Source organism: Lutjanus erythropterus, chromosome 3, assembly GCF_056507025.1.
Source record: "Lutjanus erythropterus isolate fLutEry1 chromosome 3, fLutEry1.hap2, whole genome shotgun sequence".
Taxonomy (NCBI): Eukaryota; Metazoa; Chordata; class Actinopteri; order Lutjaniformes; family Lutjanidae; genus Lutjanus; species Lutjanus erythropterus.
Genome location: NC_139319.1, coordinates 33,768,028 through 33,790,413, shown reverse-complemented (window position 1 = coordinate 33,790,413; position 22,386 = coordinate 33,768,028). Strand labels below are relative to the sequence as shown.

The 22,386-nt window shown below is 38.9% G+C and overlaps 1 protein-coding gene across 1 annotated transcript; it reads right to left on the bottom strand.

Moving 5' to 3' along the window:
• Positions 1-4,300: 4,300 nt before the first annotated feature.
• pi4k2b (phosphatidylinositol 4-kinase type 2 beta) lies at positions 4,301-21,856 on the bottom strand. The gene is made up of 11 exons (XM_084715866.1): positions 21,277-21,856; positions 13,405-13,556; positions 12,686-12,766; positions 12,453-12,572; positions 11,457-11,588; positions 9,814-9,967; positions 9,401-9,474; positions 7,524-7,626; positions 6,476-6,609; positions 6,246-6,305; positions 4,301-5,674 (listed from the first exon to the last, which is right to left on the bottom strand). The coding sequence occupies exons 1-11, from the start codon at positions 21,632-21,634 to the stop codon at positions 5,501-5,503; spliced, it is 1,542 nt and encodes a 513-aa protein (XP_084571992.1). The 5' UTR covers positions 21,635-21,856; the 3' UTR covers positions 4,301-5,500.
• Between the last annotated feature and the right edge of the window lie 530 nt (positions 21,857-22,386).

Below are 22,386 nucleotides of genomic sequence, written 5' to 3'. Positions count from 1 at the left end.
TTTGTTTTTTAAGTCACTTTTCTCTGATTTCATCTTCCTCACATTAACATTTTCTGGTTTCTTTACTCTTTTCTGAGAGTAAACTGAATATTTTTTAATTGTGGGCAAAACAAGACTTTTGGACTTTGGAAAACACTGATCAACATTTTTCACCATTTTCTGCCATTTCATGGACCAAACAATTTATTGATTAATTAAGAAAATAATCAACAGATTAATCATTGATGAAAATAATTAGTTACTTGCTGCCTTAAAAAGAGTAATAGAGTAGTTGACAGTCATTGAATGTACAAGCTGAGTGATGGAGAGAGTTATAAAGCATGTTGCATTTTGAATCACAAATCCTGCCAGACAGAATATTCCTAGATCACATCAATTACCCAGTGGCACCTTTTGTTCTTAAATCCATTCAGTAGAAACATTGTTGGAAATTTGGCCACAGTTCGCTTGTGTGCAGACATCAATTGGGGATCTGTGGAAAGTGTGGGGATGAGATGTGTGATGGAAGAAACTGTGGGAAAGAACCTAAGTGTAATCAGTGTGGAGGGGATCATGAAGCACAGCAGGCAGACTGTCCAAAGAGGAAAAAGGAAATGAGTTCATGTAGACCAGGTTTGGAAGAAGGCTAGTAAAGGCAAGTAAAGATTCAAGACGGTAGGGAGAACAGAAAGGTAGGAAGCATGAGGAATATTGTTTTTGCAAGGACAAGAATAAGTTCCTAGCTTTTTTTGGCCATGGTGATTAACTGTGCTGCTGAGGCAGACGGAAAGTCTGAGAGAACTTAGATTGTTGTTGATGCTGCAACAAGTTTTCGGATGCGGTGGGAATCACTGGTTAGGAAGTGCAGGGGCTGCCAAGAGAAGCTTTCAGTCCCTACCAGGGCCTGGAATAGAATGAGATTAGGGCAGGGTTTTCTTTTTTTATTATTTTTATCAGTTTAGACAGGAATTTTGTGACTCATCAATCCAGTAGCAGGCAGTAACTTTTGAATCACAAGCCCCTTTAAAAACCACAAAGTATTATATTTGAGGTCAGTTTGTTTTGTTTTGTTACTGCTATTTTAAGTATATTCTGTTTTGTTGACCTTTTATAGGCCTAGTTATTAAGTTCTTGGGTAATATTGGCTAAAACCTGTTTTGTGAGGTCACAGTGACCTTTGACCTTTGTCCACTATAATCCAGTCAGTTCATCCACCTGTCTCCTTGTGAGGTCTTGTTTAGGTAACAATAATAAACTCACAATTAGCTCATTTTGCAGGTTTAAAATGTAAAATCTAATTCCGTCAGTATATCAGTGAGACAAGAAAGTATAAAAAAAAGTCACATTCAAACAAACTCCCTTTTCTTCACAACCACTTTGAAAACTGAGAGACTTTTTTGAGCTATATTCATGTACATGATTGAGGAGTTTCAATTATAGGTGAAAAATCTTAATTTTGTGTGTTTCTAAACCATCAGAATTCAAAATATGGGCCAATAATACTCGGAATACTACTGATGTACACAAGCAGTATGCAGCATAAGCTCTTCTTGTGTTTCAGGTACTTTTGTATAATATTAGTAGAGTGAACAGATTCCAACTTAAAAATAACTTAAAAATCATATCTCACGTTTTATCATCTGGGTAGCACACAATAGACAGCAGACAAGTTTTCCCAGTCTTTATTGTAGGTGTATTTCCTTTTCTTTGAGGTAGTTTCAATCATATCAGGCTTAAATAGATGATCACTTTGAGGGTTCCCCTAATTCTCACCATTTCACGTTTCCCTGTTTCCTCATTTATCATAGGGGTTTGAGTTTTGAAAACTAGAGCCAATCAAAACTTCATCTCAAAATGTGGGACAAGGGATAATAATGCTTTGCAGTCTGCCATAAATTGAGGCACCTGATCACCCTAAATATTAGTCCTTGTTTTAGAGGATCTGTCGGTCAATCTGAGAATGACAGCAAGCTCCAAATAATGCATTTTGAATTTTGAGACACCACAAATTGTGCCTGTGAGTTTAGCTTGATGAATATTTCCCACATGGTGGCAGTGTTAAGCTACAGTATACAGTACGTCCCCATACTTCATTCTGCTGATACAGATACTGATCGTAACACAACTCATGTTTCATATTCTGTTTCCTCTCCAGATGTGCGCTGCCGCTTGGTCTCAGTATGTATGTGAGGATGCCACCTTAGTCTAAACGGATGAGTGTTTGTGGTGACGCTTACCAACTACTTCACTTCCACCAGTGTCATGGCTGGGGAGGAGCTACTGCAAAGGAAGTGTGTGGGTGTGTGTTGGTACACGTGTTTCATTTGCACATGCATGCAGACATGTTTTAATGAGAGCAGGTAAATTATGCACGTGTTTGTGTCCACATGACAACATCTGCTTATCAATGCCTCCTTTAAAAGCTTTATCAGTCTAACCTGCAGAATGAACTGTGAGCATGTCGATCTTTACATTACATGAAGACACAGCTATGCAGGAATACTGTCAGGTTAAAGTTTTAGTATCACTATTTTCTCTGAGGCCATTGAATATCAGGTTGTTTCCATGCTATTGGTGATGATTCATTATAAATAGCGCTGGCATTGCCCCACAAATCCCTGTTTTTGTACCCATAGGATGCAAACAGTGCTGAAGAATAACATAATTGATCAATTTGTCAATAATTACCTACACTTTTGATTACCTATTACATATTTAAGTAATTTATCAAGACAACTTGCCAAACATCCTCTAATTCAGGTGTCTCAAATATGAGAATTTGCTCCTTTCATTCTTTTTAAACATTGTTTACAATTGAACATTTCTGGGTTTCATTAATATAATTTGAAAAAAGATTGCACAAGGAGACTAGGAGATTGCGATGGGTAATTTATGTATTTTCCAACATTGCATTAATAAAATTATAACTTGATGAATCAAAAAAACGATCAACTGATCACTCGGTCCTGAAACAATTGTTGGTTGCAGCTCTACATGTATAGGAAGTCGGGCAAAACATTGCAGGCTGAAAAAACACTGATCTCCAGGGTACAACCATCAGAAGAAGCCCATAATGCACTACGGTATTTGTAGTATTACAGTATTCATCTAACATGATGGCTTTGTGTTGTTCTTCCTTTACAATATTTGTGGTAAATTATAGTCATCTTATGTGAAGTGTTTTATCTCAGTTTCATGGATATACACTGTATATTCAAATATCATACATATGAGCTTAGTACAAAATTCAACATGTTTCACAGACAGATTCAACAGTTATTAATAGCTTACTTTTGCTTGAGGCATTACTGTTCCCATCATTAGTCGGTCATCAGCTAGTCAGTTAGTTTAATGGCCACTGTCACAGCTGTATGGAAACTGTGACACCTGAGTCACTTCAGTTCTGCTGAACACGCCTTTGTCGACTGAGTTTGAGGACAGTAAATGTACACAGCTGCAATACTCTGTGTATCATGTGTTTTTTTCTCTCCAGCTGGCCCCACCTCCCTAAAAATCATTATGTAATATAAAAAGAGGGCTGACGGTGGCATTAGAACCAGAGCCACCATTAGAGGAGGCTGTAAGGTGACACGTAGACACACCACATTTTGACAAAGCGTGCTGTCAATAAAGTGAATTAAATACTGGAATGGCCCACTACTTGCAAATAAGGCTGTCAAAAAATATGAATACCATGCCACATTATTAAAAACAATACTAACATTCAATAATATCAAAAGTACAAAAGGTACAAAAAAAAAAGATCTGAGTGCTCATTCAAGACCTCAGTTCAGTTTAGTCTTTGTGTGCACGTTTTTAATTTAAAAAAAGGAAATAATTGTCATATTTTGTACGTCTAGGTCTTTTTTCTTTTTGTTGTGGTATTGAAAGAGGTATGAAGTTTCATGTTTTTATACTAGTATAGTTAAAAATTCTGGTCCAGTGACTACGTTGCAATAAGACAGTGCTCTACATACAAAACCTGAAAGATACATCTCAAACAAATGCTTAAGACAAACGTGATCCCCTTTAACTTGATATGTTGCACAAGGTATTTTGTCTTTTTCTACTTGTATCTGCATACTGTCACTTGTAATGTCTGTTTTTGTTACCAACCATGGATGTAAATTAGCCTTCTTGCACCATGGCCATACACCATGTTTACATGTTGTGTTTTTATACAGATGTTCACTTAACGTGTGCTATCCCTATCAAATAAACAAAGTAAAAAGCTAATTTTGCTGCTTCTTTATCTCATTACTGATACAATCACTGGCACTTTTTCTCTGAAACTGTGACATACAACTGACCCAAACAAAGATTTAAATTTCCCAAATTTTTATTTTTCATCTGTTAAATATACAACTTTTCTTCATACAATCATTGAGTTGGAATAAAAATTTCAAGATGCATACATAAGAAAACACAACAGCATCGAGCAAATGTGAAATATTGTCCTCTGTTTTGTTTTTCCTCTTCATGTAACGGGTGTCATAAAGGGAAGGGACGATTCGCCATCCCCCATGCCACGAGGTTCAAGAGAAGCTGCTTGTCAGCAATTAAATACATGTCAAACGACAAATACATTCATTGTTACAAGAAAAGTCGATTTTTGAGAGCATTCACTCGTATTGAAATGTTTAGGAGCAAGAATCTGTATAGAAACCGTAAACAGATTACATTCAAGCAATGTGTTTATTACTAGTCCTCCTCCCCCTCCAGATTTCATATTCAAGTTTCAGCAATATTCTTTTCTTGAGGCTTTTAAATATTCCTTCCACACACAGAGTTTGGCAGTAGTGAGAGTTGAAGACACTGGGCTTGTGTTTGTTCAACAGATGTGGTTTTGAAAACTAACACTGGGTAAAGAGCAGTTTGACCCATTTGTGTAGCACTAGTCAAACACTTCCAGCAGTGCGAGGGCACATCTATATTTTAATAAGTAATCCTACAAGGCAAAGCAAATATTTTTAGACTTTATCCCAGGCCAGGAACAATACTGTCCCAGATTTTAAAAAATCTCTTTCTAGAGAGCTCTGTGAAACCAGTCCTTTAGATTCCCAAACACTACTGAACCACAGATCTGTTCTTTTGTGGTTTCAAAGTGCTTGTTCTTTGGCCATTAGCCCCACTAAGAGACCTTGCAAGATACTTCAGTAGGTACTTTGGGTGGGTAAAAAAAAATCTTTTCTGCCTCCTTACAATAAACAAAGCCCACCTCTGTGGAAAAGCCGATTATCCAATCAAGTCACCATGGTAACAACAAACAGCCCCAAGGTCTTTGGGAGACACTCCTATGCCAATCTCTCCAGCTCCCATGCTTCTCTGCACTCTCTTCCTGAATTAAGGAATGTTCAGGAGTGCAATTTCTTCGTTCTTACTTTCCATCTTCATGTCTTCCTCTTCATTTCGCTTCTTGTCAAGGAAATACAAGTAGTTACGACCCTCAGTTCCTGACTTCGGGACAAAAAGAGCTGGCGCAGACGTCTCTCCTCAGCTCCCCTTCCTCACCAGTCTCTGACTACCAGGAGGAGAAAAAGGGCCGCTTGCAGTGGAAGGTTTGCGTGAAGGCATTGCCAAGTGTGACCACGCGTCCCTGGCCACCTGAGCGGCTGCGCTCCACCACCACCCGGGGCATCTGCACCAGCTGTATGGGGCTCTTCCCATCCTTCAGTGCTTGGGTAAGGTTCAAGACCTGGTGACAAACAGGGTTCATGATGTATGAAATATAGAAACTTACAGAAAGGATACATGGGATTAAGTGTTTCATTCTGAGTACTCGTGCACTGCACATATAGACATGACATCAATGCTGAGACCACACTGTTTCAACTTAAATGACAACATATGACAGCATCATGGTGCCTAAACAGAACACAACAACACTGGGCACAGTAAATTTTGAGAAATGCCTCAAAATAGACTCGTTATAAAGAAGTAACAGTTTCACGATGGCCACTGGATTGATCATGCTAAACCTCACTCAGTGGTCATTAATCCACAGAGGTAAAAGAACAGCAGGGGTAGAGGTGAGGAGCAGAATAGAGAGACAGGAAAGGTGAGGCAGGGCAGTAGATACAAGGATGAGGATGAGAAATTATGTTAGCGTGGGTGGTGATGAGGTTACAGAGCAAACAATAGAGGAGAAAGAAAGTGGGTCAAAGAGTGAGGTAGGATATAAAAGGAAAGAACAAAATGGAGGACATGATGGAGAAAGAGACAAGGCGCAGAGACTAGTGGGAACAACAAGAGTAAAAAATACTCACCTGTCCCCTCATAACAGACATCTGTCTCTCAAACATGGTTTTGTCAAAGCCTTTATCCGTCTGAAGAGAAAAAGAATAGTCCATGTTAGCAGGTGGACGTCACACTGTGTGACATGTTACTGTGCTACCAGACAGCCGTTTGTTTACATACCTACTAAAGAAGATTCATGTTATTCTGCATAAACAGAGAAATAAAGGTGAGAAGAGGAATGCTATGAGGTGCCTTGTACCTTGAACATCTCATAGAGGTCCTCACAGAGGTCCTGGACAAAGTTCATGTCAGAGAGGCGGGACAGCACCAGGTCTCTGGTCTCCTGGGAGAAGGCCACCTTAGCCTGGGGGAGCCATGCCCAGTGGAACGGGTCTGATGGAGGGAGACAGCAACACAACAGTACAGTTTGTCATAGATGTGAGAGTAAATGGTTGTCTGTCTCTATGTGTCAGCCCTGCGATGAACTGGCGACTTGTCCAGGGTGTACCCTGTCTCTCGCCCAATGTCAGCTGGGATAGGCTCCAGCCCCCCCGCGACCCTTCAAGGATAAGTGGTTACGGACAATGAATGAATGAATGAATAGTACGACATTTGTTGTCAGTCCACACCATCTAGTAATGTGATATCGTGCCTTACTGTTTTGTTCTGTTTTTACCGAGTTGTCTTTTAGCCACAACCAGCAGCTCCACAGCTCGCTCTGTCACTCAGTCGACAAAAATTTCAACACTCTTTGGTGGCAACAGTTTTCGCCCAAGAAGGCTGAAATTTGGCATAGAGGTTAAGTGTGTGTATGTTCATGTCAGCTGGCAAAAGGGGGTGGGGCAACGGGAGTGCTGTATTCCAAAATAAGCGTAACTTTTACATAGATTTATGTAACATGACGAAATTTTGTAGAAAGACACACACAGATGAACATGCTGATTCATGTATGGTGTTGCAGCTATTCATGCTTGTATTTGTTGTAAACTGTCCTTCATATTTTGCCAAAATACACAAAAAAGGTAACTATTTCATAGCCTTTCTTGTTGAGAGATCAGATGAGAAGATTGATATCACTCTTACATCTATTTGTTTTCATTTGAGTGGGTTTTTTTTGTTTGTTTGTTTGGTGCCTTTGAGTACTTAAATCAGATTTGGCTTTATCTGTGATGTTTGTAAAAAAATAATGGATCCAGAATTAAAGTCTATAACTGCTGCTTACACCATTGTTAGTAAGGACAGAGTGTTAACAGAGAGCAATATAGACAGAATACGAATTAAAGAGGTGAGGGAAAAAGGAAACGTACATGCTCTCCATTCGTCCGGATGTTTAAAGGGGAAGGCCAGGCCGTTGTCAATTGCTGCAATCTTGATGCAGGAGTCTGAGCTGCTCTCTGGCCACTCTGCATCCTACAGTGAGGGGAGAGAGGATCAGAGACGTGACCATCAGCAACTGACTGGATGATTAATGACCTGTGAGCAGACCAGTTATTGATCACTGTCCAGAGGTCTGATTAATTGGACAGAGCGATGACAACCTTTGCTCATTTATCAACACATGGCAAATAATGACTGATGATCTGGAGTCACACAGAGTTCTGGTTGTTATAACTAACAAGGTCACCGGGGCTCAAGTTTGTTCTAGACCTGCAATATTCAAGCTATTGTCTGTCTGTGTATGTGGGGCCCTGAGTGTGCTGTGTATCAATGTGTGGCAGCGCATGAAGTACACAGGCGTGTTTGTTTAAAGGGACAGTTCACCCCAAAAGCAAAAATACAGATTCTCCCTCTTATTTGTAGTGCTGTTTATCCATCTAGATTGTTCTTGAGTGAGCTGGCAAGTTTTGGAGAGACCAGCTGTGGAGATGTCTGTCCTCTCAAGAATATAACGGACCACCAATCGTATCACCACACAGAAGGAAACGTGCATCTGCTCACAGACAAAAGAGGAGAGGGTGTATTTAATGTTTATATCCCATGCCGTCTCAAACCTCTGGTCCATTAGCTGATGCATACTTCCTTCCTTCCATAAGTGCAATGTTATTATAGTTAACTAAAACTAAATTAAAAACTTAAACTGGGTGTGAAAATCAATTTTACTTAACAGAAATAAAAATAAAAACTAAAGGAGGAGACACTGGTGCTTATCTTAACTGAGACTGGGAGTCTCAGTAATTCTCCAGATTGCTGTGAGTCAGTTGTGTGTCTATTGTAATACCTATTCTAGACACCTTAAAACTCATCTTTGACAAATACCACTATACTGAACAAAACAAAAAATACCAATATTAGTACCTTTATTGTCATTGTACATGTACAATGAGATTAAGTGTGTTGTACCAAATCTACATAAAGGAAAGATAGATAAATATAAAAAGGATAAGGATATAAAATCTAAGCATAACAAGAATGTAAGCGTAAAAATATAAACATGAAATATAAAGATCTTCCACAATTAAAAAAAATATAAAATATAGTATACTATATTTGATATACTGCCTACTGAGACTTTTTACTATATATAATACAGTATATATAGTAAGACATCTCAGTGGGCATAAAAATTATCTAAGCATTTTGCATATTGTGTGTGCATGGCACAGTCTTAGATACTCAGAATTAATACTGAAACCCGTAAAACAAAGCTAAAACTAAACTTTTTGCAACAATAAAAACTAAAATGAAGAAAACCTACATTGCAAACAAAAATTAAACTTAACTGAATTGATAAGAAAACTTAGAACAAAATAAAAACTATTGAAAAAAACTATAATAACCCTGGTGTGCTGATATGGTTGGCAAACAAGAGAGAGAAAATAGTTGTAAATGAAACAAGGTCAAAACAAGGTCTGTGAATTATCTTGAGTAACCAGGTCATGATTTCTGTAAAGACTCATTGGTGTATTTTTGGCCACAGGTAAGAGGAAAATATTTTGTATTAAAATTGTTTTAGTATTTTTGATTTTGGGGTGACCTGTCCCTTTAAGCTTTTTGTTTTTTTGTTTTTTTTGTGTGTGTGTGTGTCCGTGTGTGTCCGTGTGTGTGTGTGTGTGTGTGTGTGTGTGTGTGAGCTGTGACCATGAAAATGCCTCAACATTCCAACAGTTCAACTGCCTGAAACAGGATAATAATTTGCTCTATGATCAGCTGAACACACCTTACATACGTGTTGATTTAACCTCACCTTTTGTCCATCTCCTTCTCCTCCTCCTTCTCCTGGCTTCTCATACTTGATCAACCAGTTGTCATTGCCTCGATCTGAGAAGGAGGACAAAGAGAAAATGGAAATGAACGTATGTGGAATAAGAGGAATGTGTCAAATGAAGATGCGTAGGTGGGGACAGATTTAGCAAGCTTTTAAAATCATTGACCGTGATTCAATATAAAACAATAATGAACTTACAAATATGGTCTATGAGCAGCTATGAAATGCAAAAGAACACTGATAACGGCTGTAAATGGCTAGTGCGCAAAAGTAAACTAATGCCAATAATCTAGAATCAGAAAGGTAACAAGGTTTGACTGATGGACTGTTATGCAGTGCTGTGTTTAAGTTAGGTACACACTGTTAAAATGTCAACACAGACACACCCTCACCTGTGTTTCTAATTACATAGTCCAACACTACCAGCCGCTCAAACTGTGACTGCAGCTGCTTCCTGATGTTCTCTGGCAGAGGTTCTGCCTCGAAGCGCCGCAACCAGTAGTCTGCTTCACGATAACCCTCCACAAACAGCTGAAATGAGCCCACCTGGAAACAAACACACAGCATGTATCAAATATACATAAAAAAAACCCATCATGCTGGAGTGTTCAGTGTTCTGAAAATAGTGGGTAGTTTGATTATATGGTAATGATGTAGCGTGGTGGAATGATGTAACACGAGATGTCAACAGTGTGTGACAGTTGTAACATGAAGCCGACTTCCTCATACTGCTTCCTCAACATTTTTCTCAGCACCTTTTCACAACTCCTACAAAGCTATAGATCATCAGGATGGCTGCCTCAGATGCCCAGAGACTACAGGCAGAAAATAGCAGTTTGCTAAAACCCAGTACATTACATATCTCCTTGTTTTATACATGGTTGATGCTTTTGTGCAGAAGAAACCAGAAAACAAGAAACCAGAAACAAGCTAGAAAATACTTTATGTATTTTTGTTAAATGGTAAAACTGGCATTGGATGCAAGTACAGTACACTAGAAAAGAGATCCAAGAATACCCAACCACTGTTTGAAAGACCCTGAAAAAAAGAACACAGTTTAAAGCAGAGATGACATTTATTCTTCCTCTGACCTATTTCTCTGAATTAACCTGTCCTTTTGAGGAACACAAAGACAGGCAGCGTGGCACGATTCCCTCTACTGTCCTCTGCCAGGGCTGCATCAGTAGCTATTCTGAGCCCTCTATGCACCGACACAATTCTTGTTACCACACGATGATGTGTATATGTAAAATTTAAAAACATTCCATTAGAGAAATTATTTATATGTTACAAAAAATTGTTAGTTTTATATATTAGCATTTGTTCCAATTACACCATTTGTAAAGTATAATCAAAATTTTTGTTTACAATAAGTTCCAGCTAGAAAACCCCCGCGTACATACAATTTAATGCAATTTTTATGATGTTATTTCAAAGTCATACATCACATTTGTCAAAAATGCATGTTTAATGCTTCACTAACGCAAGGTTGGAGACCTGAGTGGGCCACAGACCAAACAAAATTACAACTCAACCTTGCCCAAAACTACCAGTTTAGTCCAACCAGTGGTGAAATGTCACTGTTTGTTAGATTTCATTCGTCAAAGATGCTAGTAAAGCAAAACAGTCCATAACATATGCACAGTAGAAATGTCAGATGGATTAGATCGTGTTTAACTATCTTTAAATGTTGCATTTATGGCTGAAAATTACAACAGGAAAAAATACAAAATAATAGTTACATATGATGATATATGATATATCATGATTTTACATTTACAGTTTATCTCCACAAATCAAATTAACTGCTGGTTGTCTACCCTGAAGTGACTGTTGTTGTAAGCGCAACATTCCTATTCCTACTCAAAACGCAGCTTCACACAGTAACACAAAGCAAATGAAAAGAAAATCTGCAAGGATATACCACACAAGAATGAACAAGAGAAGAATTTCCAGCCAATGCTTCTCATTGATTGCTATGACAAAACAGCTACAAGTTGGTGACAAACTGTGAAGGTTTTCCACTCTGTGTTACCTTGGGTGGCAGGCCGACTCTGTGGAAGCGGCGTCCCACCTTGGGAACTTTCTCTAAGGCGTACTTCTTCCCCCTGGACTTGGCTCTGTCGATGGCGCTGTAGTGGAAAGTCTCACTAGCCAGATACACCACCTGATACAAAAGGAAGACAGTTCAGACACTTAAATTAACACCAGCTTGGTTGTGCGCTGTGGCTGCTGCTGAACAGCTATCTTATAGCTGAAGAAAAATGTAACATAATCGCATCTAGATTAAGATGCATTCAGGTGTTCACTGAGTATTCTACTGCAATACATTTTTGCAGATTTCATTTAAATTCATTTTTATTTAAGTAAAAATTGACTGTGAGTGTCCACTGTTGGCGTTGGGATGTGCCCTCTAATTGTCTCAATTAGGGGTGTCCCGATCCAATATCGATATCGGATATCGGTCCGATATCAGCCAAAAAACGAGTATCAGATTTTATCGGACTGCATCTAAAATCTCCGATATAAGTGCTTCAATAAGCAGTCCATTTTCCGCTCCAGCACCTCTATCCATAGGTGACTGTGGTTGCTGACTATTGTTCTCTGTTTGAGTAACATCACTTGATCAAGCCTTTTCTAACATACCACACTACAAAATAAGTAATGAAAGTATGTATGATTCATGCTGATATCGTATCGGATCGATATTGGAATTGGCCAATACTCAAGGCTGCAATAACGGTGTCGTATCGGAAGTGAAAAAGTTGTATCGGGACATCCCTAGTCTCAATGCATACAGACTGTGGGACTGATTGTCTGATGTCTCATGCTTCCTGGCAACAAATGAGGAGGTGATGCTATATTGGTCTTTGTTCCTCAGTTTTACCTGATGCGTGTCTAAGTAGTAAAACGTTGTATATTGCATAAAGTTTACTGCAAGTGTATGGACAGTGTGCTGGAGTTCTCTCTTCTCTAGCCTAAATTCAAAACGTCTGAAATTTAGTAACATGGATAAACTCGGAGCCCCCACCTTCGTTCTTGGCACCACTCCCAGGCCAAGCTTGGTATCAACCAGTGAGGCGGCAGCCTCCGAAAGGTAACCCTGGTTGGGCAACAAGCAGCCTCGGCCGAAACAACACGGACAGCACAGCTAATGAGAGAGTGAAGGAGAAAGAGGGCAAAGAGGAAACCTTGAGAAAGCAGTTTTTTGTGACATGTGTGCATTAACTCATTCAGATTGTTTACACACGTGACACAATGTACCTTGTGAAAATATTTGGTCCATTTGGGGTTCAGGTGACCGTAAGGTTCCTCTGACTTTGGTTTGAAAACACCAATGATCTTCTGTAGAAGGAAAGGAGAATGATAAAGAGAGTTATATCAATAATGCATTCAGCCAATGAGAAAAAAAACAGCACACACAGCTACATGATGGCCACTGAACTTGACCTTTTCATTTTTGTGGGACGTTTAAAAGGCCCGTAGAATTAAAAAGGCAACCACAGGCAAGACATGTGAAGTTATAAACAACAAATGCAAAGTGACAGAGATGCTGTTAACAAGTTAGAGATCAATATCTTTCCCCTGAAGCGTACTTGTTAATGCGATGCTAATCATTCATGCTGGCTATCTGTTATTGATGCGAGTGTCGCTGGCTGCATTATTCAGCCAGTCTCCACAGGAGACTCTTCCTCATGTTAACTTTCTAACTCCTGTACATTCCCTTCAGCTGCTCAACTCTCCTTCAGAGAAATGAAGGGCCACCTTATAGGAAAACAAACTGTTAGTTATATGGCAAAACCTAGAACTTACTAGGATCTCTAAACTAACTGGATAAATCTGAATGGGGACAGTGACTAAATCTAATAATTAATATTAAAAAACCTAATGTACAAGGCAGTAAAGGAAACAAATGTTTTTGAGATCCATGGTCCTTCCTCTCGTCCTCTTCTACTTAATCAGACCCATTTCATTTGTCTCACCCCTTTTGGGTCTTTGACAAAGTAGCTCCCACTGGAACCCTGGGAAATCCTCTCTGGAAAGACACCATTCTCGATAGCCTGTTCCGCCCTTTGGATAATATCTGCAAACTCGGGATCATCAGGGAAATGGTTGAAGTCCCCACTGTTGGTGCCTAGAATGAGAGTAAGATCTGATTAATATTCTTATTTACAATGTGGGCAACTGGACCGTGATCATCAGAGTCAACAATCTTAACTGATAAACGTTGGAAATATCCCTGGTACCTTATCTATGTAGTGCATTCTGTAACAAAACTGTAAAACAGATTATGAATGGTAAAAAAGTGTAGAAAGCATATTTTAAACTGGGATAAGTGGCTGGAGCTGAAGGAATAATTTGCAAGTTTAAAGCCCCAATCAGATATCATTGCAGCTTGTCTCATCACCCTGACAATCTCATCACAGTTCACCTGGTTTCATCTGAGTCCTAGCATGTAGGCTAAAAAGGATCCAACTGCCATTAAAGACATTTGTTTTTAGCTTTTTCTATGAATAATAAATAAAGCATTCACAACTTTTCTTTGCAAAACCTAGTCCAGAGTAGAAAGATTAGATCTACAGGCCATTCCTTTTTTTTATTTTCAAATATATCACAAAATACATATAACTTGAACACGGGACAGTTAAGTCAAGTCCCTAAACATGTGTAGCAATGTGGCTGCAGCTCGCTTGCATTGATCACATGTAGGGTTGATATCCGTCCTAATCTTAGATTATCTATCTTTGGTCCAGTGAAGACGATGCATTATTTTAAACTGAACCACTGTGTGCTTAAGACATGTTGAGGAAGAGTAAATTCTCTGTATATTTCTTTTGCCAGACTGCATCTGGGATTGTTTCATCTAGGTTTGTTTAGTATTTGTTTCGGAGAGAATCCAGACTGTTCAATTAATGTGTGTTAAGTAATTAACACACAAAAATTTTGCTCAAAATTTGTTGTGTGTCAACTTTACATTTAAGATTTTTGCCAACAGAGTTACAGGAGGACATAATGGGCAGGCAGAGTGAGAAGCAACAAAACCTATAAGGTGTAAAAACCTGAAATAGAAAGATTAAATTTCAGTGATAACTGTACAAGGGAGGCAAACCTGTTTACGATGTAAAGATCCAATCAGAGATCAGATAATGCATCTTTCTCAATTTCTTACATGCAAATACAGAACACTTTAACATAAATAAACAACACGTAGCAAACATGTGGTGTGTGGAGTAATTTTGATCAAAATGTGGATGGATGTTGTGAGTCCGATACCCGATGAACGCCGTATTTTAATATCAGGCCCCAATACCAATATTGGGTCGGATCGACCCCATCTCTAATTTTGTTAAGATTATTTTTTGGCTGCAGGCGGGAATCGAACCAGCAGCCGCTGCAGAGGACCGACAGCCTCAATACTCCCCATCTCTAATTTTATTGTGACATTTTTCAGTTATATCACCCAGTCCCAAAACAATGTATATTTCTATGGTTGCACACATATCTACAGGTCAATATTTTCCATCTACTGTCTCTCCTTTAATAACTCATTCTACTAGTACTGGAGCCATTCTCTAGACTGCTTATCCTGTTCAGGGTCATGGGAAGCTGGAGCTGTTCCCAGTACACACTGAGTAGAGATGGGCTACAACCTGGACAGGCTAGAACTACTCCATCACATTCACACCTAGGGGCAGTTTAGAGCTACCATTTCACCAAACCTGGTTTCTTTGTGGACATGCAGGTCGATTGCAGACACACACAGAGCACGCCAGCTCCACAAAAAAATGTGTCCAGCTCATCAGTGGACATAAATCCAGAACCTTCTTGCTGGGGGCGACAGAGAGAAATGAGTGACTCTGCCACTTGTCACAAAGTGGCATTTTTCTAATTGCCTTGCAGATCTCATATAATTCCCTGGATGTGACTGCTCTCTGGTGGATATGAGGTGCCAATTTTTCCTTTGATGATGAAGGCCCAACCACATGACAAGACACGTTCTACCATCTCCTCCTCCTCACTCTGGGCAGAACAGTCAGCTGACAGAAAGGCTCCATATGCTGTGTATCAGTCACACTAAAGTCACAGTGGGATGCATGAAGGGATGAAGGGACAGACTCAGGGAGGAGGGGAGGGAAGGAGGAATGGACAAAGGGACAGGGGTTACAGTTAACATGCCATTTGTCACAGGGAGATAAGGAGCAACAAAGATAGCTTTGAAGCTAATTCACTTGAAGGGTGGCTGAGGAAAAAGCTAATTAAAAAAGAGGAAGGAGATAACAGAGGGGTGGAGATATACAAAAATCACATCAGGGACCTGGCTTACTTATAAAGTTGCATGTTAGGGTTTGCTCATGATGTGGCCCACCTAGATCTGATCAAATATCCAATCTAGTCTGCTGTCTTTTACTTAACAGGGGACCTCCAGGACTTCCACTCACACTGGATACTTCATACCACGGTCTGTGATTTGTAAAGTTAATTTTCATCCATCTGCAAACCACCAGCCTCAATATTGACATCTATTTTTCTAAAAGTCACATATTACTGCATTAATTATGTTTTCAAGGTGTGTGCATGAAGTGAGCAGAGTTAGGGGATACAAAGGCAAGGCTGTTCTTGTGTTTTGTGCTAAATTTGGCAGTTGGTAAGCCTACTTTATATTATGAAATAATTAAAATAAGGCCTCAAGAAATGTGAAAGTAGAGTACCAGATGAAGAATTCTGACTTTGGCAAACTTTCACCATCAGATCAGATCATTCTACAGAGAATTACCCCAAGACTTGAATCTTATCCCTCCTGATGAAGAAAATCCATTAACGTTAAATCATTATGCTACCAGTTTACAGGAGTAGAATAACTGCAAGGATTAGGCAATTCAATTAATAGCTTGTTATCAGCTATTAAATTAATCGGCAACTATTAGTAATTGAAGAAAAACTATCCAAATTACCTGATATTTTCTGGTTTCTTTAGTACACTTTGACATTAAACTGAATATTTTTGTTGACAAAACAAGACATTTGAGGACGTAATTCTGGGATTTTGGAAACATTTCAACATTAACTGCCATTTTCTGACATGTTATGGACCAAAAAACTAATCAATAATGAAAATAAGCCTTTGTTGCAGCTGTAATTTGTAGAGATTCCTAACTACTAGATTATAATCTGGATGAATATAGAGTACATGGTATTTAAAACAATAAATACAACATATCTGGCTTAATATGTTGTGTATGGACTATATGAAATCACTGTGCATTGTACTGCTCCAATTGGAAAACTGACTGATACTAGAAAGACATGTAACATTTGATCTCTTGGTTTTGTATGCTTGTAACACCATCTTTGTCCAATTAATGAGAGAGGTCATGTCCCTGAGTTTGACCACTATGCAGTCCAGAGAGACCCCCTTTAACCAGAAAGGTCATCTAGTTGATGTACTGTTTGCATCTAGTAACTGCAAATGTGCCACTGGCCACAAGAAGTGTAACCATGAAAGCATCTCTTTTATGGTCTGCAGGGAAGCTGACTGTAATTTAGAAACGGCTGAATCTTGACATTAAGAGAGGAATAATACGGTGTTTACACAGAGCTAAAGATAGATTGTGATAAAGTCCTGATTTACAACACAATTTGTCTGTGCGCAAGACAGAGTTGACAAAATATTTTATCTTTGTCATGCAATTTCCAACAATAGATTCAGTGCATTTATTCAGCTGTCTTGCCTGATGAAGAATGTATGCTTGCACTGGATTATACCATTGATGAAAGTATATAATAATGTCACCATGTTTGGCTGCAGGAGGCAGAAATGTCTATGTCTCTCCCTCTTTCCATTATTCTCACCCCGCAGAAAGTGAAAGTTGAAAGTTAACACTAATGCATACTTTCTCTCTCTCAAATTCCCTCCCATCACCATCATCATCATGCACTGTATGGGACTACAGAGAGTTTGCATGTCTGCTTGTGTGTTTGCTTGAACAAAGGCTTTATACATATTTAATGTCTGTCTCTCTCTCTCTGAGTCGTGGCCATTTAAGTGGCCCAACAGAGCTCTTTCACAGCCGGAGTGCAGCTCAGAGCTCTAGAGACCTGCTGACCTGCAGAGCACACAGTGTGACATCTTGCAACACTGCACTCTGAAAAAGGTTACTGCTATGATGTGTGGCCACACTGAATATTATATGCAAAGTTAGACATTGGAGGACCACATTGTTGATTAAAACTACTACAAGAAGCTTTTAACTGGTTGTGAAAAAGTCTAAATTTAATACCGATGTCTCTATATGACCTACATAAGCAAACAAGAAGACCAGCTATTTCTGTATAGTTATTCTTAATGCCTGCCACCTGGTCGGATTCTTCTTTCAATCAAGATGAAGAAAGCCTCAATTTATATTTTTTCAAGAAAACCAGTTAACAAGAGGAAATAATTTGATATTTGACGCTATATTTCATGTTATTACGATGAAAAAACTATTGCTTTTGTCCACAGGGGCCTCAAAAATCAACAAAAGTTCCTTCTAATAGCTTTAATTAGTGACATTTAGTGGAATTTAATTGTTATTCTGTGTTTAGACAGTTACGTAATTAAATATTTTAACATATGTAAATCTAACAATAAAGATTAAATGTATTTTGCATAACTTGAATGAACAATGGACCTGGCAGATAATATGAATGTAAATTTTAGCTGTAAGGCCTTACATGGTTTATGGTCTAGTTGTACTTGATATGCATGGCAGAATTTAACAGCCAGAATTTGCCATGGAGATTGGTATGACATTTCGTATCACACAAAGCGATACAGCACAACAGCTCTCAGGACCACGTGTGGTGGCACCTCATTTGTGATGAAATGAATGAAAACTGTGTTGTAATTCTAGACCTGAACACTATTATACTAAAAGGCCACAGGGAAATGGGACACTAACACCTGCAATTTCAGGCTCAGCATGTCAACCCGTGGCCTAGATTTCTAGCCCTGATAGAACATGGTCAAACAACAGATCTCAGCAGAGACGGAGAGAGATACCAATAGAAGTGAATACAGAAGGAAAAAAATGCTCCAAAACTATGTAGCAGCAAGGGAAAAAAGGTGGGTGGTATGAGGGGGAGAGGTGTTAAATCCAATTAGCAGTCAAGTCAGAATAAATGCCGCTTCCATGGTGACTAGATCACCTTTTCTTTGTTTTCCCCAATACCATCTTTTTTCTTCTTTTTATAGTCCAAACAAATCTAGTGCTGCAAATATGCAACACTGAGAACAGAGAAGCATCAAAACAACAGACACAGGCGAAAAATAGATTCTGTTTACCTTCGTTTTTAGTCTATACCTAGACTGAAGAGGATATAGGGCTGGGCAATATATTATATTTCAATGTATTGTGATATGACAGACGATACTGTGATAGATTTTATATATAATAAAATATATGTCAGAAGTTTTGTCTTCTCCTGGTTTTAAAGCCTGCATTACAGTTCAATGATGTTATTTTGAGAATTTACCAGACTGTTCCAGCTAATCTATTATTTCCCTTTACTCACTAAGGCATTATATCCACATTACTGATGATTATTTTTAAAATAATCTCACATTTTGTGAAAGCACCAATAGTCATCCCTCTAATATTGTTGCAATATAATACAACAAACGTATTTCATCCCGGGGCGCCCCTATAGCTCAGTGGGTAGAGCGTGCGCACCATGTATCGAGGCTGTCAGTCCTCTGTAGCGGCTGCCAGTTCGATTCCTGCCTGTAGCCCATTTGCTGCATGTCATCCCCTCTTTCTCTACCACTTTCCTGTCATATCTTCAGCTGTCACTATCACAATAAAGGCAAAGCTGTTATGCAACGGGGAAGATAACTTATATCCTAAAAACGTCTTCCCAAATACTGGAGATCGTGTGTGTCAGATATGCTACAAAGTGATGCCAATGGGAATTCATGAAAGGTCGGGTTAACAGTTACAGGTGCCAGCTATGGCAAATTATGTCTTATTTTTAATAAATAAAGAACAATAAATCAATACATTTAAATTTAAAAAATTAACAAATAGGACAAAGCCATTTTGCCAGCAATCATCTGTGGGTTGCTGTTAAGTAAGTCTTAAATTAATGTGCACTTAAGATAATCTTGCTCCTGCTGAATTGCTACTTTTATTTTAATCATCTACCTATTTATTTTTATATATGTATATATGATATTATATTATATATATTATTACTACTATATCAGTAATATATACTACTACCATTATAATCTTTATTTTCTGCCTTGTCTTTTCTTTGCCTCTGTCATTTACACTTTTGGTACTACATTTGTGTAAGTTACATCTTGTCTTATAACTACGTTTTTAGAAGAAAATAAATATAGAGGGGTTTTTTTGTTTGTTTGTCTTTTAAAGAAACCGAAACACCTGCTTCTCCTGACTTTGAATTAACAAAGAACAATTTTTAAAAACCACTACAAAACCCATACAATTATGAGAGTGTGATGTAAGTGTGTTTACACTGAGGGCATTTTACAACTGATTATTCTTAACCAGGGACTAAAATTAGCACCAGCCACAAGCTAAATGCTTGTAAAACCAAGCCGTTCTAGATTTGTTTCACTCATCAGCCAAAGAACAGTTCTCATCAATCGAGCGGCTGGTAAACTTTAAGCTGAATGTGGACAGACAGGTTAATTTTGGATCGTCCTATTAACTGCACTTTGGACTTCATGTTCAGGTCACCAGGTGGAAGTGCCAGCTCATATCTTCCACCTGGATGATAACACGCAGCTTTCACATCAGCTGACTGGAAAACTCACACAGGGTACACAGACAAGGTAAAGGCTCAATCTCCATGCAAACACAAGCCAAACGCCTTCAAAGTAACATGTACGCATGGACTGTTTTCTCAATAGTCACAGAGTTGTCTGTTTGCTTAGTAACAGGGTACTTCTCTACTTCTTATTACTTTTTATCCTATCAATATCCAGCGTTTTGGTTCCCCGTAGAACTGAAATGATTAATTAATTATTAGTTGATCATTTGAGTAATTTTTGAATAAAAGATTCTGAAATTCTATGATTTGAGCATCTCAAATGTAAATATTTTCTGGTTACTTTACTCACCTGTGATAGTGAAATGACTATCTTTGGGTTGTGGGCAAGACATCCGAGGATGTCATCTCGGACTTTGGAAAACAGTGATCAACATTTGTTACAGTTTCCTGACATTTTCTGGACCACTCAACTAACTGATTAACCAAGAAGCCCCACAAAATCAGGCCCAAGCGCCCACCAGGGGCTCTTGAGGTAGAGCTGCAACTAACTATTATTTTCATTGTTGATCAAAACATTGTGGAAAAATGCACATCACAATGTCCCAGAGCCCAAGGTGATGTCTTCAAATGGCCAACTGTCCAACCAAACGTCCAAATCCCAAAGGCTCTTCATTTATTGTCATTAGAAACAAAGAAAAACAGCCAATGTTGCAAACTGTCTGGCATTTCTGCTTGACAAAATGAATCAGTTATCAACATAGTTGGACAGTAATCGTCTTTCAGTCGATTAATCGATGCAGCACCATCTTTAGGGTTTCTCAGTGGGGATCCACAGTGAAATGGTTAACAGTCCTCACAGGGCTTGCTTGCATAATATGACAGCGTTTTGACCACGTTGCATTCACTTATCTACACACCTAACCTAACCTAGCAACCAGCAACGAGCTATATGCGACAAAAAAAAGACATGTTTCTCGGGATATATCTTCATTGAACATGCGTTCCCTGCCTTGGCTCTCTGTTAATCCACCCCTACTTCCTTTAATCAGATCTCATAGGTATTGATCCAGAACAATTACCTGGGGAGGCCAAGGTGTCTTTATCCGACGACGAGCTGTGTCTGTTCCGCCTGCTCCGCTTCTCTCGTACACCCCGCGGAGACGACGAGCTTCCTGCTAAGCACGGTAACAACAGCGCCTCTTCGCCGGAACCCTCCGTCTCCAGCTCCGTCAAGACGCTTTCACAAGAGTCCGAAATGCGAACGGCGACTCCAGGGTTGGCCGCAAGTCCCAAACCTAACCTATTCCTGTCAAATAATACCTTTGGAGGGTCTAAGGAGTTAAAGTTACACTCCGAAGCAGAAACCGCTGTTGCTCCGGTGTCCAGCACTGACTGGCTGGTCTCTTCTGCCTCTGTCGGGTCGCATTCTGACATCATTGTCGCTCAGTTTTTTTGACATACAGTTAAATGTACATTAAATGACATTAAATTTATTTTAAACAGTCAGTCTTCCATTTCAAAAAGGCTTCCTTCTTTCCACGAGTACATAAAGCCCAAATAAATTAATCGAAAGCGGCTGCTTTCGTTCACCGATATGTCCACATAATCCGTGAAGCTCCGCTGTGTTGCTTCCTATGTGGCTCACTGCGCATGCGCTCCAAAAAAAGAACGCTGATGCCTAAAGCTGCCTTCAAGTGCTTCTTGTGGAATCGGAACTCCCGAAATTTGACGACGTTAGCAATTTCTTGTTCAAATGTGCTCTCTTTACTGTAAAAAAGAAGATCACACGTCAACTTCACATGACAGGACAATAATTAATGCTGGGTACAAACAAAATACTAGCTTTAGAGTCCATATAAAAACCTGCTTTCGGTGTCAACAAAAGAAATACAAATACTTATCAAATAGTAAAAAAAAAAAAAAAAGTAGTTGCTATGGCTTTTTAGTCAGTTTACTTAGGACAGGGGTTCCCAAACTTTTTCATACCAAGGCCCCACAAATGGCACAGGTCCCCCTTTTGTAAGATGTAAATAAAAACCCATTGACAATAATAATAATAATAATAATAATAATAATAATAATAATAATAATAATAATAACTTTATTTATATAGCACCTTTCATACATAACATGCAACTCAAAGTGCTTTACAATGTGGCATTAAAAATGACAACATAGGTAAAAACACA